We start from the raw sequence: 16,225 nt of genomic DNA on the forward strand, positions 1-16,225 counted from the left end.
AACAAAAAAGGTACGATTTTTATGAAAAAGCTACATACATTTTAAAGTTATACATTTTTCATATATTTTATCATCTAATAAACTATGCTGTCCTTGGCTGTCCTCTCTGTAAAATCATTGTAGTTCGCGCTTCTGGGCCGTCTGTCACCAAATATGTAAGTCGCAGTGCTCTTTTCACTCAACATATTTTGTCTGTAAGGGCTTCTCCAATTGAGTCCCAGGTGTGGTTACGAGAGGTCCAGTATATACATATGTACATATGTATGTATAATCGATTTTCATGTGCATAAGACACTGCTTGACCTGATCCCACTCCTTAATGGTTCAATTATTCTTTTCAAATTGACACCCTGTTAATGGCTGACAAAAGCTGATAGGAGTGGAACTCATTTAGAATATTTGTTTAGAATAAAATATCAGTTTATTGGGGGGATTGGATTCGTGCTTATACAACTAAATGGCAAAAATCTTGACAGTAGATTGCGAGCCCAGTCAGCAGCAATGGGTTTTGGGTGTTTAGGTTTGTAGGCGTCGTAGCGTACGATATGTGATCACTTAGTAATATTCCAAAACGTATTATTATGTGCAATCGTTGGCCCGCTGTCCGGGTATGCCACGCAGCTCCTGGTTGAGGGTGCGCAGGAGCGGATGCTTGCCACAGCCGCAACGACCGTGGAAGTCGTCCAGATCCAGGGCCCAGACCATGCCGCCGCCAAGTTTCAGACTCCGGACAAACTGCGCTTTGCGTCGAATGTCCGCCACATCGTCGTAGGAGACCCATTGATTGCCACTGTAGGCATACGGACCGATGCGACCTTCGTCATCCCTGACCACAGTCCAGCCGCCGTTGCTGACCTTCTCGCAGATCTCGTAGTAGGCCAGGAATCCTCCGGCACGTGTGTAGGTGCCCGCTTGTCCGGGTCCTGCAGTCTTATCGTTCAACGAGCGATGCTTTTGATCGGTGAGGGAAAAGGATTGTCCATAGAGGGGCATGCCCATGATCAGCTTGCTCGCGGGAGTGCCCTGATCCAACCAGTAGTGAATGCTAAAGTTTCCATTAAAGTAGGGATTGGCATCGCCCTCTACATAGTATAGAGGCGCCACATGTCCTGTCTGCTTGTCCCAGTGACCATGGAAGTCGTAGGTCATCACGGCGATCCAATCAAAGTAGCGCGAGAGCTGGGGCACATCATAGCCTGCATCGATTACCATTTTACTCGGCGAAACAGCGGCAGATAAGAGCAAACCCCTGGGCCGGAAGGCATCCGAGAGTTCCCTCACCAAAGCCGCAAATCCCTGTTTCTCGGCAGGCGATCCCTTGGCGCAATCCACCTGCCAGCACACGGGGTACTCCCAATCGAGATCCAATCCCTCAAAGCCATACTTTTCCACAAAGTTGAGGACACTCTCGATGAAGCGTGCCCTTGCCTGAGGATCGAGCACCAGACGGGCATATTTGCTGCCCAAGGAGTCGTTCCATCCACCAATGGCCACAGTCACGCGGAGACCCTTCTGCTTGTATTCTACCACTCGCTCGTAGAACCTATTGTCGATATCCGCCCACGAATCGTGGGTCTTGATCGTCAGGGAATTGCTATTCAGCACCGCAAAGCCATAGACAATGTGGGTGCACAAATTGGCATCGATATCCTCGGGCACGTACTTGCCCTGTCCAGGACGATACCACGCCCAATTGGTGAAGTAGCAGACGACCTTGTAGTCCTCTCCATTGCCCAGTGGAGGTGCAGGCGTTGGCTTGGGCCTCGTGATAGGCTTTTTATTGGGTGGGGTAAACGGTTTCTTTGTGGGCTTCGTGGCAGCAGCTGCAGGGGAGACTGTGGTGCTGGTGGGTTTTGGTCGATGCACGGCCGGTGCTTGAGTGGTCTGATCCGCACGAACGGAGCATTTGGCATTGTTGGGCCAATCGCAGTAGTTTTCATTCCAATGAAGACCCGCTGGGCAGCTATAAAGGAAATAAATCGCATGAATATAGGGGATATAGGGATATAATTCTGCAAGGCCTACCGCTGTTCTAAAAGCTCTCCGTATTGGCAAATGTAATACTTATTGCAATCCTTCTCATGGGCCATATAATTCCTTCCCTTGCAGTCGATAGCCTGGCCAGAAGAGGGTTCTCCTGGGGTTTCTATCAGAGGAGCAGCACTCGTGTTGATGGTGGGCTTGGGAGACTCTTTATCGCCAGAAACTGAAAGAGTTACAACCAGAATACATTAAAGATAGATAGATAATGGAGGAAAATACTCGACTTACTCATAGTTTTCTCACTATTTTCCAGCAAACACTTGGGATGCGGTCCACCATAGCCACGCAGCACACGATTAATGGTCTTCAGCAGAGGATACGATTCACAGCCGCAGTCGTTTTTGAAATCATCTAAATCTAGGGCCCAAATCATGGCACCGCCCAAGCCCATGGCCTTCACATACTCGCTCTTGTGGCGAATCATCGGAGCATCGTCAAAGGACACCCATTGATCTCTTAAGTAAGCAAACGGCCCCATCCTGCCTCTGGCATCTCTGACCACATTCCAGCCCCGCTGGCGGATGTACGAACAGATCTCGTAGTAGGCGAGGAATCCCCGTGCTCTGGTGGCCTCTCCTGCCTCTCCCCCGCCATAGGTGGGGGCATTCAACTGGTGATCGCTCGACTGGGCCAAAGAGAAGGACTGGCCGTACATGGGCATGCCCATAATCAGTTTCCTTCGATCGGCGCCACTCTCTAGCCAATAGTTGATGGAGAAGTTGGCATTGAAGGTGGCGGTACCATCGGGATGCTCGTACATCGGTGCCACATGTCCTGTTTGCTTGTCCCACTGGCCATGGTAGTCGTAGGCCATCACAGCGATCCAATCAAAGTAGCGCGAAAGCTCGGGCACATCATAGCCCGCATCGATAACCTTCTTATTGGGCGACACAGCGGACGAGAGCAGCAGACCCTTGGGCTTAAAGGCCAGGGATAACTCTCGTACCAAATCAGTGAATCCCTGCTTCTCATCGGCCGTGCCCTTCTTGCAGTCCACCTGCCAGCACACGGGATACTCCCAGTCCAGATCCAGGCCATCAAAGCCGTATTGTTCGATGAAGTCCATCACATGGCGTATGAATCGCGCCCTGGCCTGGGCACTCCTTACCAGACGCGCATACTTATCGCCCGCGGAATCGTTCCATCCGCCAATGGCCACCGTGACCTTGACGCCCTTCTTCCTGTAAGCCACCACACGTTCGTAGAACTTGTTGTCCAGATCCGCCCACGAATCGTGCGGCTGTATTGTCAGTTTATCCCGATTTAGAACAGCAAATCCATAGACAATGTGGGTGCAAAGATCCGCATCGATGTCTTCGGGCAGGAACTTGCCACCGCCTTGACGGTACCAGGCCCAATTGGTGAAGTAGCAGACGACCTTAAAGTCCCCTGAGGTTTGGGCTTCCATTTCAAAGTCACCCTCTTCGATGTCTTCGTTGGGATCGACTTCGTTTTCTTGGGAGGACTCTGAGGAGCCACCTGCCTCGTTGCTGGATTCCTGGGAGGAACTGTGCTCTGGCTCTGCAGCCTCCACTTCCACGGCTTCGCCTTCGTTTTCATCTTCTCCTGTGGCCTCTACTGAGGCTTCTCCTGCCGCGGCCTCCTGAGATGTTTCTCCTCCCGCTGCTGCTTCCTGAGAGGCTTCTTCTCCTGCTACTTCCTGTGAGACTCCTCCTGCTGTCTCGTTCTCCACAGAAGCTGTACCTCCCTCCTCCGAAATGGCCTGCTCTTCCACAGATTCTGGCTCCACAGGGTTTAAGCCAGCTAAAAAGAAGAATTATAAGCATTCTCAAATAAAAAACTAAATCACTTTCAAGCCAAAACTCACGCGCTGGTTCATAGCCACTGGGTGGATCCTTCAGGACATCATGGATTTCCCTTAGCAAAGGATGCACCCCATCGCCGCAACGATTGCGGAAATCGTCCAAATCGAGGGCCCACACCATGCCGCCACCCAAATCCAAAGCTCTAACCAGCTGGGACTTCTTCCGAATCATCTCCGGATCGTCATAGGACACCCATTGGGTGCCCTTGCGCGCATAAGGACCCATGCGACCACGTTCGTCCTGGATAACCTCCCAGCCCTGGTGCTTCACACGATCGCAAATCTAAAATGGAAAAGGGGTTAAGTTTGTTTTATGTTTATGGTATTCCAAGACCCACCTCGTAGTAGGCCAAAAATCCTGCAGCTTTGGTGAATTCTCCCGCCTGACCGGGTCCTGGCGCCTTGGCATTCAGGCCATTATTGTTGGCATTCTCCAGAGTAAAGGATTGTCCATAGAGAGGCATGCCCATCACAATTTTACGAGACGGAGCTCCCTTTTCAATCCAGTAGTTCAGGGAATAGTTCTGCAAGAAAACAAAGGATAAGAATCGTAGAAAAAGCCAGAGAAATATCCCTTCTGCAATACCGACCGCATTGAAATAATCGAAATCATCATCTGGATGATGATACAGTGGTGCCACATGTCCTGTCTTCTTGTCCCACTGTCCATGGAAGTCGTATGTCATCACAGCGATCCAATCAAAGTAGCGCGAAAGTTCTGGCACTTCATAGCCCGCATCGATGATCTTTTTGCTGGGAGACACGGCTGTGGAAAGCAGCAATCCCCGGGGCTTGAATGCTTCCGAGAGCTCCCGCACCCAGGCGGTGAATCCTTCCTTTTCTTCGGCGAATCCCTTGTTGCATTCCGTCTGCCAGCACACGGGGTACTCCCAATCCAGATCCAAGCCCTCAAAGCCATACTTTTCAATGAACTCGAGAGCATGACGTATGAATCTCGCACGGGCCGAGGGACTCCTCACCAGGCGACTGTACTTATCGCCCTGGGAATCGTTCCATCCCCCCAAAGCGAGGCTCACCTTGATGCCCTTGCTCTTGAGGCCACTGACACGCGTATAGAAGTTATTGTCAATGTCCGCCCAGGAGTCATGGGTGCGCAGCGTCAGCTCGGAGTAGTCCAGCACTGCAAAACCATAGACCACATGGGTGCACAGATCCGTGTTGATATCGTCGGGTGTGTAGCGACCCAAGCCCTTGCGGTACCAGGCCCAGTTCGTGAAATAGCAAACGACCTTGTAGTAGCCATCCAGGGGCTCCAGCAGAGGCTTCTCCGTGGGATAAGTGGGTCGTGGCGTGGTTGTGGGCTTCTTTGTTGTAGGCGCAGGCTTGGCTGCTGCTGGAGGCTTCGGTTTGGTGCCTGATCCTCCGCTAGATCCACTACTTCCTCCACTCTGATTACATTTGGCAGCTGCTGGCCAATCGCAGTTCCCCAGCGCTTCATTGTAGTGCAATCCTGGCGGACAATCGGCCGCCTGCAGACGATTCCACAAGCAAAACAGATACTTGGAGCAATCTCCCGGATATGGGACTCTCTCCTCCCCATTGCAGGGATCCTCTTCGCTGTTCCGCGTGGATTGTGTGATCCTCAGGTACTTTTTGCTCGTCACACACTGCACATTCTGCGGCCAATCGCAGATCTTCCGTATGCCATCCCAGTGGAGATCCCCACCGCATTCGCTGGGCACCAGAGCACCATTGATGCAGATGTAGTACTTGCCACAGTTCTTGTGCGTGTAGTACTCCCCCTCGTTGCAGCGGGCAGACATGGGTGGGCGTGGGCGCCTTGTGGTGCGATGGGGTTTCTTGGTGGTGCTTCCAGCCACGGCTGAGGGTCGTTTAGAGGTGCTTCCAGTGCCAGCAGAGGGTCTTCTGGTGGTGCTTCCTCCCACTGCCGCCTGCTGCTGCGAGGGCTTTGTGGGTTTCCGACTGGGTTTGGCAGTGGTCTTTCTGGGTTTCTTTGAGGTGGGAGGAGCCTGAGGTCTCGCTGTGGAAGGCTGCGGAGCCGGAGGCCTTGCCGTACTCGTCTCTCGCTTTACCGAACACTGAGCTGAGGCTGGCCAATCACAGCCCTTGGCATCGTTGTTCCAATGCAGGCCACCGGGACAGAATTGCTGCCGGAGCTCCCCCGCAATGATGCAGTGGTAGTAGGCATTGCAGTTCTTCGAATCCGCATAGAACTCACCTGCAGCACAGTTCGAAGGCTGAACCACGGGATAAATGACAGCAGCAGCGGGTATTGTGGTGTGGGCTGGTCTGGCTGTGGTTCGTGTGGGCTTACTGGGACGCCTTGTTGTCGTAGAGCTCCACCAGGAAGTGGTAGTGCTGGCTGTGGTGGTCTTGGGTCGCTTGGTCGTGGTTGTAGGGGCTCTGGTGGAAGTTGTGGTTGGTTTGGTTGTGGTGCTGCTTGCCTCCCAGCTTGGCCAAGCCGTCGTATGCTGATGATTCTGCCCTGAACCCGCAGATCCATCGCTGCTTATGGTCGTCATTTGGGGCGGCACAGGCGTCACCACTGCCGGCGGACGCTCGCAGTTCGAGCGCGTTGGTGGCTCTGTGTTCAGACGCCCCAATGCCCGATTGATGGCCTTCAATAGAGGATACGATTCACTGCAGCAACGATTCTGGAAGTCATCCAAGTCCACCGTCCAGGCGGCCACTCCAGCAAAGTCATTGTTTGCCGCATACCGGGCCTTGGCCTCCACACTGGCGGGATCTTCATAGCCCACCCACTGGTCCTTCATCATGGCATAGGGGCCGGATCTTCTATTGGAATCCCTGCCTGTCTGCCACTTGGACTTGCGAATGCGCTGACAAATCTCATAGTAGGCCAGCATGCCCGGCTGTTTGGTCAGCTCTCCTGCCTCGCCGGGTCCTGTGGCTGCCACGCCTTCGCCCACCAACTTTTGTTGAGCCTTTCCGAGGGTAAAACTCTGGCCATAGAAGGGAATGCTGAGTATGAGCTTCTCTCGGCGGGCGCCCAACTTTACCAGCAATTGCATGGTGTAGTCCGTGTTGTATTGCGGATATTTATCCGTACTCTGGCCGTAGAGCGGGCTCACATGTCCCGTCTGTCGCTCCCAGGCGCCGTGATAGTCGTATGTCATCACCGTCATGTACTCCACAATGTCAGAGAGCGCGGACAGCTCGTAGGCCTCTGTGATGATCTCCTTGTAGCCAGATATGGCCACTCCCAGCTGGAGTTTGGGATTGACGCGCTGGAACTCCGTTCGTAATTCCCTTAGGAGTTTCGTGAGGTTCGGTTTATCGCTCGACGGACCCTTGGAGCAGTCGCTCTGCCAGCATTTCGGATAATTCCAATCCAGATGGAGGCCACTGAAGCCATGTCTTTGGAGGAACCCAGTCACACTGGAGGCAAAGACCTTCCTCTTGATATCATCGCTCACCAAACGGGAGTACTTGTCGCCACTGGAGTCGGTCCATCCACCCATGGCAATCAGCACAGGTACTCCCAGAGATGTAATCCTCTTGTAATATTGATTCTCAATGTCTACCCAGGGATCAAACTCTCGTATGGTCAAATGATCCGGATCCAGCGAGGCAAAGGAGTAGATAATCGCGGAGCACAGCCTTGGATCGATCTGTTCGGGGGCAAACTGTCCATCAGCCTTGCGGTAGAAGGCCCAATTGGACATGTAGCACAGGACCTTAGGTGCCGCATTGTAGTTTTTCTTCTTTTCGGCTGCCTTAAGGTGCGCCAGTGCCCCATAGGCGGGCTCCTGCTCCTCTAGATTCGCCTGTGCCAGCGCCCCGTAGTACTGGGGTTCCCTATAAGGATCGAGCTCATCAATATGCTCCAATTGTTCAATGTTCACGGTCTTCAGGAGATGCTCTTCAATATCTACACTCTTGAGAAGCTCCTGATGCGCAGAGCCCGCTCTATACGGCTGTGGATGATAGTCATCTGTGGTCCCAGGAGCTATGAAAGCAGCGTATTTATCCGACACCGTCCAGGGATCTGGTTCCAACAATTGAGTGAGTTTTTCCGGCTTGAGCTCCTCTCCCACATCGATATCCCTCACATAACTTTCAAAATTGATGGGTTCTTCAAAGTCTTCTTCCTCGTCACTTGGTGGCGCCTCAACGGAGTCCCTTACAAAGGAACGCAGCGGCGAGGATTCCCTTAGTTGTGCCACATTCTTCTCATTCACTGTGGGGACACTCTCCACGGCGCTGCGCAGCGGCAGAAAGGTGTCTCCAAATGAGGGTCTCACGCTGAAACGACTCAGGGCACCTCCATCATCCTCCAGGGGCATGCTCTCTACGGCAGAGCGAACGAAAGCCGGTTTGTAACTGGGCGCTACATGCACTTCCGGGGCCTCGATGCGTATGTGACCATTGGCGGACACGGCACAGAGCCAGAGGAGCTAGAAGGATGAGAGAATGGGCTTAGATTATGGTGTCAGGAATTTTGTTCAGAGATATACGCACCAGCAGCCTGCAAAGCGTAGTAGGCCTACGCATCTTCTTGGAATCTCCTTCCAGACAGGCTGTAAAGATATGGAGTTTATCATATATTAGCCAGAATCCGTTATATTCAAAGCAGTGCAATTATTATATGCATGTATTTCTGAATATTCCATACATATTCATGTTTCATTTTTGGGAACTGCCGGCTGCACTCTTCTGTGTATGATTTATAAAGGCATGAAACACACCCTACATTGTCACGTCGCCCAGTGTCCTCTCATATCACGACGACTCATGATGGGGCATGGGATACATATAAATGAAGTAAAGTCTCGCCGTACGTTCTTGGATGACAAATTGGGAAGTAAATTGGGAAGTTACGTTTTGCGCCCCCCGGAACTTATTGAAATGCCTTTTGTTGTTATTTTTGTATACTCTGTAAGTCAATTGATTATATTAATTGTCTACAGGCTTGGCACGTACCCAAATTAGTAGAACCTTGAGCATTGTTTTTATAGAAAAAAAAAAACAGGCTAACTTTCCCACCTCTTGTCAAATGGTTATAAATTCGCATGAAAGTAGACTGGTTTTTTGTGCTGTGACATCTTTAATGCCGGCGAAATTGGTCATTAATTTCATATGTACGAGTATATTGTTCTGTGTATTGTGCAAACAATTAAGCTAATTCAATTGAAAGTGCCGAAAGATTATAAATTTACTTGTGGTCACTGCGGTTTTGCTTTTGCGGGAGATGCGAATATTAAACAGCGATGATTAAATTCAATTGTTTGTTTTTTTTACCCCAAATAGCGGATGGGTTAAAGCGTTCGAAGGGTTAATCTAATAAAATGGAGATTTTTCCAAAATGCAAGCGAATAACTGTTCCCTTTCCAGGCCTTGCTCGAATTCAATACGAATGGAATGGGAAGGCAGCGACGGAAGAGTGAAGAGAGCGACGAGAGAGCGGCTAGAAGTCATTTGACACGCGCGCGCCTGCAGCTCAAATGCCGCCGGAAAATTACTGACAAAAATTAAGTCGGCCACGGAGTTTCAGTTAAGTTTTTGTGTGAAAAATGTCGAAAAACCACCCGGCGTGTGCATCACAATAAATAACACCAAATCTCGGTTTAGAACGTAGGTTTTTGTTGCTTTCACTAATGCGTGCTTCAACATAACCTCAGTTACTAGCAAAATAAACGTTGAAACATGCTGTCGTACACGTTCTGCCATCGCGAAATCATTCCTTGTCAGTGCTTGGCAAAACAAGAAGTTTAAACATTTGTGTTTTGTTCTATTGGTGTGCGCAGTGCGCCCATGGAAAAAGTTGAGAGCAGGAGATCCGTTAGTTGGCGCTCTCTCATGTTCAAGTCACATATACTATTACGAGGTGAGGCATTTTTAGGCAGTTTCTATGCATTTGTGTTTGTTCGCGCCTGAAAGGGAGAGAAGAAAAGTGAAAAACAAAATGTGCAAATTGTTGGGCGGAAATTTGCAAAGCACGTAAGATGCGCTTAGAATTTGACATTGTAAGAGGAAAGCGAAGAGAGCACAATATTAAGGAAAAGGAAGTGACATACTCAGAAAAGAGTGAAACAGTGAGTGAAATACAAACGAATGAGTGAAAAACCAAGGGCACACAATTCCAGAAGGAAAAGTGGTCGTAAGAAATGAACATTAAATAAAAATTTATAAAAAACTCATTTGAAAGCGGCTTTACTATTACGAGGTGAGGCATTTTTTGGCAGTTTCTATGCATTTGTTCGCGCCTGAAAGGGAGAGAAGAAAAGTGAAAAACAAAATGGGCAAATTGTTGAGCGGAAATTTGCAAAGCACGTAAGATGCGCTTAGAATTTGACATTGAAAGAGGAAAGCGAAGAGAGCACAATATTAAGGAAAAGGAAGTGACAAACTCAGGAAAGAGTGAAACAGTGAGTGAAATACAAACGAATGAGTGAAAAACCAAGGGCAAACAATTCCAGAAGGAAAAGAAATGAACATTAAATAAAAATTTATAAAAAGCTCATTTGAAAGCGGTTTTACCGGAGGATCTCGTGTAAAAAAGAATGTAAGTGATTTTGATTTATTGATTTTTTCGTATTCCAAGAATAATATTGATTAGGACACTTGCTAGTCGGCTATAGCCCTATATGTTCACTATGCTTTTTGTTTTTAAGGTTAATTATGTTAGAAACTGTCACCCGGCGGCCTTTTCCTACCTACTGGCCTTAAAACAACATGGAATTCATAATCATCTATGGCTCTGTTCCGTTAAATTATCTTTTTGTTTGCCTTCTGGTCATTGATTTATTATCTGTGGTCGGGCGCCAAGCCCCTTTCCCTTTTTCCCACTCCCCCACGGCCGAAAGGTGCTCTGTTTTGCCAATTTCTTTTCTCCTTTCGACTGATATGCAAATCGCCTTAGAATTGGGTTAAGAGCTTAACGATGTTAACCGGTTTTCGTATTTGGATGTTATTCTTTTCGTTGGTGGTGGTCCCCCAAAAACGATACGTAACATCGCCGATTTTATGGTAATTATAAAGAAATGTAACCAACGACAGCGGGCAGAAATATGTGTAAAAAGACGTTGGACAAGTTTTTTGGGATAAACACTCTTTGGGGATAAAACTCTTTCTCTTGGGAAGCGCCTGCAGCGGAGCGGTTCAGGTTCTGGGGGTTCATTGAACGCCAAGACCAAGATCCAGAGATCTTTCTCTCTTCTCCCTGGATCCTCCATGGATGCTCCATGGGATTGCGCAATGTGCGTCCGGTTTTCGGTTGGCAGCTTTCTTCGTGGGAGTTTACGGTGAAAGGTGTTCTGTTCTGGTCGTAGAAAACATTTTTTGCCAGCGTGGAAGATTTGAATTAGAACGAGAATCCAGCGACTTTTCGGATATATTTACACTGAAACGAGTAGTATATACATATACTCGGTTATATACATGGAGAATCGCGTGTATTTTTGTGGCACTATTAAAAATACATAAACTTCTTTGGGGCTCTGTTTCAACTAAAATTCCCCATGCACTTCACGTACAGCCGCGCGACTCACTCAATCCATCAACCACTGGACACACCACTGTACTGTATGCATTCGTACATTAATTTTACTGTTTTTTTTTTATTCTTTTAACTGGCGACACAAATTCTAGAAAGAAAGTGTACCCCGCACACAACACATCACCACACTGCTCCCACTCACTCAGTTCTTTAAAATGGTATTCCAATGGGTAATCCGAAACTTCTTTATTCCTTCACTCGTTTCGATTCGCGTTCAACGTTCACGCATGCGCGGACGCCATCAAACTGTTGGCAAACGGCCTGAGGAGGCTCCTATTTATACCCGATTTAACGCAAAAAAAAAAAAAAACGAACGTCTCAAGAAGAACGTTCTAAAGTTTTGTAAAAGAAAGATGAAAGGTTGAGCTTTGTCTAGCCCCAAAGCGTTGCTTGTATGCTCTTTGAAACGGGATTATGACTATCCATAAAGTTGGGGATTAAAAAGTGCTAAAAATAAGGAAGACTTACCATAAAAATGTAACCCACAAATTGCAAAAAATATAATATATATTTTTCCAGAGCAATAATGGGATATTATAAGCTGATTGGTTAGGGTATACCAAAGAACTATCTTTATTCCTTATAATTTATGCAGACAGAAAGCAGCATCACAGCCGATTACCTGTTCTTGCGGCCTTTTTTCTTGTTTATGTGAGAATATTGAAATAAAAACAAAATTCGCGGGCAGCCGGCAAACGGAGGAGCTTCCGATGTCAACGCCCACGTAGTCGTGAAACTGGTCCATTTCTCCACAAAGAGATGCTGATACGAGGAGGCCTAATTAATATGCTTTGAAATATTTGCATAATGGTAGGGGTCTGGCCAGCTTTGTTGATGGCAGGAGTTGCAGTCGGATGATTAATGGATGCTGGAGTGCTAAAAAGAGGCGTTTAATTGGGGAGTATTGATAGGAGGTTCCTTAATTTGTTTTGATTTCAGGGGGCATTCACTTGTAACTGTATAGCAAGTGATTGCATTTTCCAAATTACATGGAAGAATACGAGGAGTTCTATAGAATTACAGAGTATTTTATAAAAACGCATGGATACGGAGACAACTTTACTTTATTTATATTATTTTCGTTGTTTTTAATCAAGAATATGGAGTATATAAGTATTCAATCGGCTTCATTTTATTGCGGTAAATTGCAGTCCCCACTGCCGATACTCAAAATGAGTATGAGCGCCTAGTGCTCAAAGACTATAAGAGCTAGAGCATCGACATTCTATATCCGGACTTCTGTGATATTTCACTGTTACAAGTACATTTCAAAGGACAAAGGGCGGACGTCTGTGGCATCCAGTAGAGGATGACTATATCTTCTGAATGCAAAATCTGAACCAGATCGTATAATTATTATAGCCAGAATCAAGAAAACAATTTCATTCTCTCTCGCTCTGCCTCTCTCTAACACCCAGGTTTCATGGTCGGGCTTTGCATATCGCAAAATATGAGTTCAAGGATCTCAGAGACTGTAAGGGCTAGAGCAACCAAATTTAGTATTCACACTTCTGTGATATCGGACCTTGACAAGTTAGTTTCAAAATTTCGACATAACCCTTTCCGACCAACCAAAATAATAATTACTCATTAAAAATCAAAAATTATCATTATTCAATAAAAATAAAAATAAAAATTATTCCATAATAAAAATCAAGAATAACAATTATTCAATAAAAATCAAGAATAACAATTATAATAACAATTATTATAACAATTATTCAATAAAAATCAAGAATAACAATTATAATAACAATTATTCAATAAAAATCAAGAATAACAATTATAATAACAATTATTCTAACAATTATTCAATAAAAATCAAGAATAACAATTATTCAATAAAAATCAAGAATAATAATTATAATAATAGTTATTCGATAAAAATCTAGAATAATAATTATCCAATAAAAATCAAAAATAATAATTATAATAACAATTATTCAATAAAAATCAAGAATAACAATTATAAGTTATAATAACAATTATTCGATAAAAATCAAGAATAACAATTATTCAATAAAAATCAAGAATAACGATTATAATAACAATTATAATAACAATTATTCAATAAAAATCAAATATAATAACGATTATAATAACGATTATTCAATAAAAATCAAGAATAACAATTATAATAACGATTATTCAATAAAAATCAAGAATAACAATTATAATAACAATTATAATAACGATTATTCAATAAAAATCAAGAATAACAATTATAATAACAATTATAATAACGATTATTCAATAAAAATCAAGAATAACAATTATAATAACAATTATAATAACGATTATTCAATAAAATCAAGAATAACAATTATAATAACGATTATTCAATAAAAATCAAGAATAACAATTATAATAACGATTATAATAACGATTATTCAATAAAAATCAAGAATAACAATTATAATAACAATTATTCAATAAAAATCAAGAATAACAATTATAATAACAATTATAATAACGATTATTCAATAAAAATCAAGAATAACAATTATAATAACGATTATTCAATAAAAATCAAGAATAACAATTATAATAACGATTATAATAACGATTATAATAACGATTATTCAATAAAAATCAAGAATAACAATTATAATAACAATTATTCAATAAAAATCAAGAATAACAATTATTATAACAATTATTCAATAAAAATCAAGAATAACAATTATTATAACAATTATAATAACAATTATTCAATAAAAATCAAGAATAACAATTATAATAACGATTATAATAACGATTATTCAATAAAAATCAAGAATAACAATTATAATAACAATTATAATAACGATTATTCAATAAAAATCAAGAATAACAATTATAATAACGATTATAATAACGATTATTCAATAAAAATCAAGAATAACAATTATAATAACGATTATTCAATAAAAATCAAGAATAACAATTATAATAACGATTATAATAACGATTATTCAATAAAAATCAAGAATAACAATTATAATAACGATTATTCAATAAAAATCAAGAATAACAATTATAATAACAATTATAATAACGATTATTCAATAAAAATCAAGAATAACAATTATAATAACAATTATAATAACGATTATTCAATAAAAATCAAGAATAACAATTATAATAACAATTATAATAACGATTATTCAATAAAAATCAAGAATAACAATTATAATAACGATTATTCAATAAAAATCAAGAATAACAATTATAATAACGATTATAATAACGATTATTCAATAAAAATCAAGAATAACAATTATAATAACAATTATTCAATAAAAATCAAGAATAACAATTATAATAACAATTATAATAACGATTATTCAATAAAAATCAAGAATAACAATTATAATAACGATTATTCAATAAAAATCAAGAATAACAATTATAATAACGATTATAATAACGATTATAATAACGATTATTCAATAAAAATCAAGAATAACAATTATAATAACAATTATTCAATAAAAATCAAGAATAACAATTATAATAACAATTATAATAACGATTATTCAATAAAAATCAAGAATAACAATTATAATAACAATTATTCAATAAAAATCAAGAATAACAATTATAATAACAATTATTCAATAAAAATCAAGAATAACAATTATTCAATAAAAATCAAGAATAATAATTATAATAACAATTATTCGATAAAAATCAAGAATAACAATTATTCAATAAAAATCAAGAATAACGATTATAATAACAATTATAATAACAATTATTCAATAAAAATCAAAAATAACAATTATAATAACAATTATTCAATAAAAATCAAGAATAACAATTATAATAACGATTATAATAACGATTATTCAATAAAAATCAAGAATAACAATTATAATAACAATTATAATAACGATTATTCAATAAAAATCAAGAATAACAATTATAATAACGATTATAATAACGATTATTCAATAAAAATCAAGAATAACAATTATAATAACAATTATAATAACGATTATTCAATAAAAATCAAGAATAACAATTATAATAACGATTATAATAACGATTATTCAATAAAAATCAAGAATAACAATTATAATAACGATTATTCAATAAAAATCAAGAATAACAATTATAATAACAATTATAATAACGATTATTCAATAAAAATCAAGAATAACAATTATAATAACAATTATAATAACGATTATTCAATAAAAATCAAGAATAACAATTATAATAACAATTATAATAACGATTATTCAATAAAAATCAAGAATAACAATTATAATAACGATTATTCAATAAAAATCAAGAATAACAATTATAATAACGATTATAATAACGATTATTCAATAAAAATCAAGAATAACAATTATAATAACAATTATTCAATAAAAATCAAGAATAACAATTATAATAACAATTATAATAACGATTATTCAATAAAAATCAAGAATAACAATTATAATAACGATTATTCAATAAAAATCAAGAATAACAATTATAATAACGATTATAATAACGATTATAATAACGATTATTCAATAAAAATCAAGAATAACAATTATAATAACAATTATTCAATAAAAATCAAGAATAACAATTATAATAACAATTATAATAACGATTATTCAATAAAAATCAAGAATAACAGTTATAATAACAATTATTCGATAAAAATCAAGAATAACAATTATAATAACAATTATTCAATAAAAATCAAGAATAACAATTATTATAACAATTATTCAATAAAAATCAAGAATAACAATTATTATAACAATTATAATAACAATTATTCAATAAAAATCAAGAATAACAATTATAATAACAATTATTCAATAAAAATCAAGAATAACAATTATTATAACAATTATTCAATAAAAATC

The 16,225-nt window shown here is 41.2% G+C and overlaps 1 protein-coding gene across 1 annotated transcript; it reads right to left on the reverse strand.

Moving 5' to 3' along the window:
• Positions 1-398: 398 nt before the first annotated feature.
• Positions 399-11,622, reverse strand: Cht10 (Chitinase 10). Its single transcript, XM_002132203.3, has 8 exons — positions 11,512-11,622; positions 8,333-8,391; positions 4,459-8,268; positions 4,207-4,392; positions 3,872-4,151; positions 2,272-3,807; positions 2,026-2,206; positions 399-1,963 (listed from the first exon to the last, which is right to left on the reverse strand). Exons 2-8 carry the CDS (start codon positions 8,363-8,365, stop codon positions 580-582), a joined length of 7,410 nt encoding a protein of 2,469 aa, XP_002132239.3. The 5' UTR covers positions 8,366-8,391; positions 11,512-11,622; the 3' UTR covers positions 399-579.
• Between the last annotated feature and the right edge of the window lie 4,603 nt (positions 11,623-16,225).

The sequence above is a fragment of the Drosophila pseudoobscura genome, chromosome 4 (assembly GCF_009870125.1).
Source record: "Drosophila pseudoobscura strain MV-25-SWS-2005 chromosome 4, UCI_Dpse_MV25, whole genome shotgun sequence".
NCBI classification, from domain to species: Eukaryota; Metazoa; Arthropoda; class Insecta; order Diptera; family Drosophilidae; genus Drosophila; species Drosophila pseudoobscura.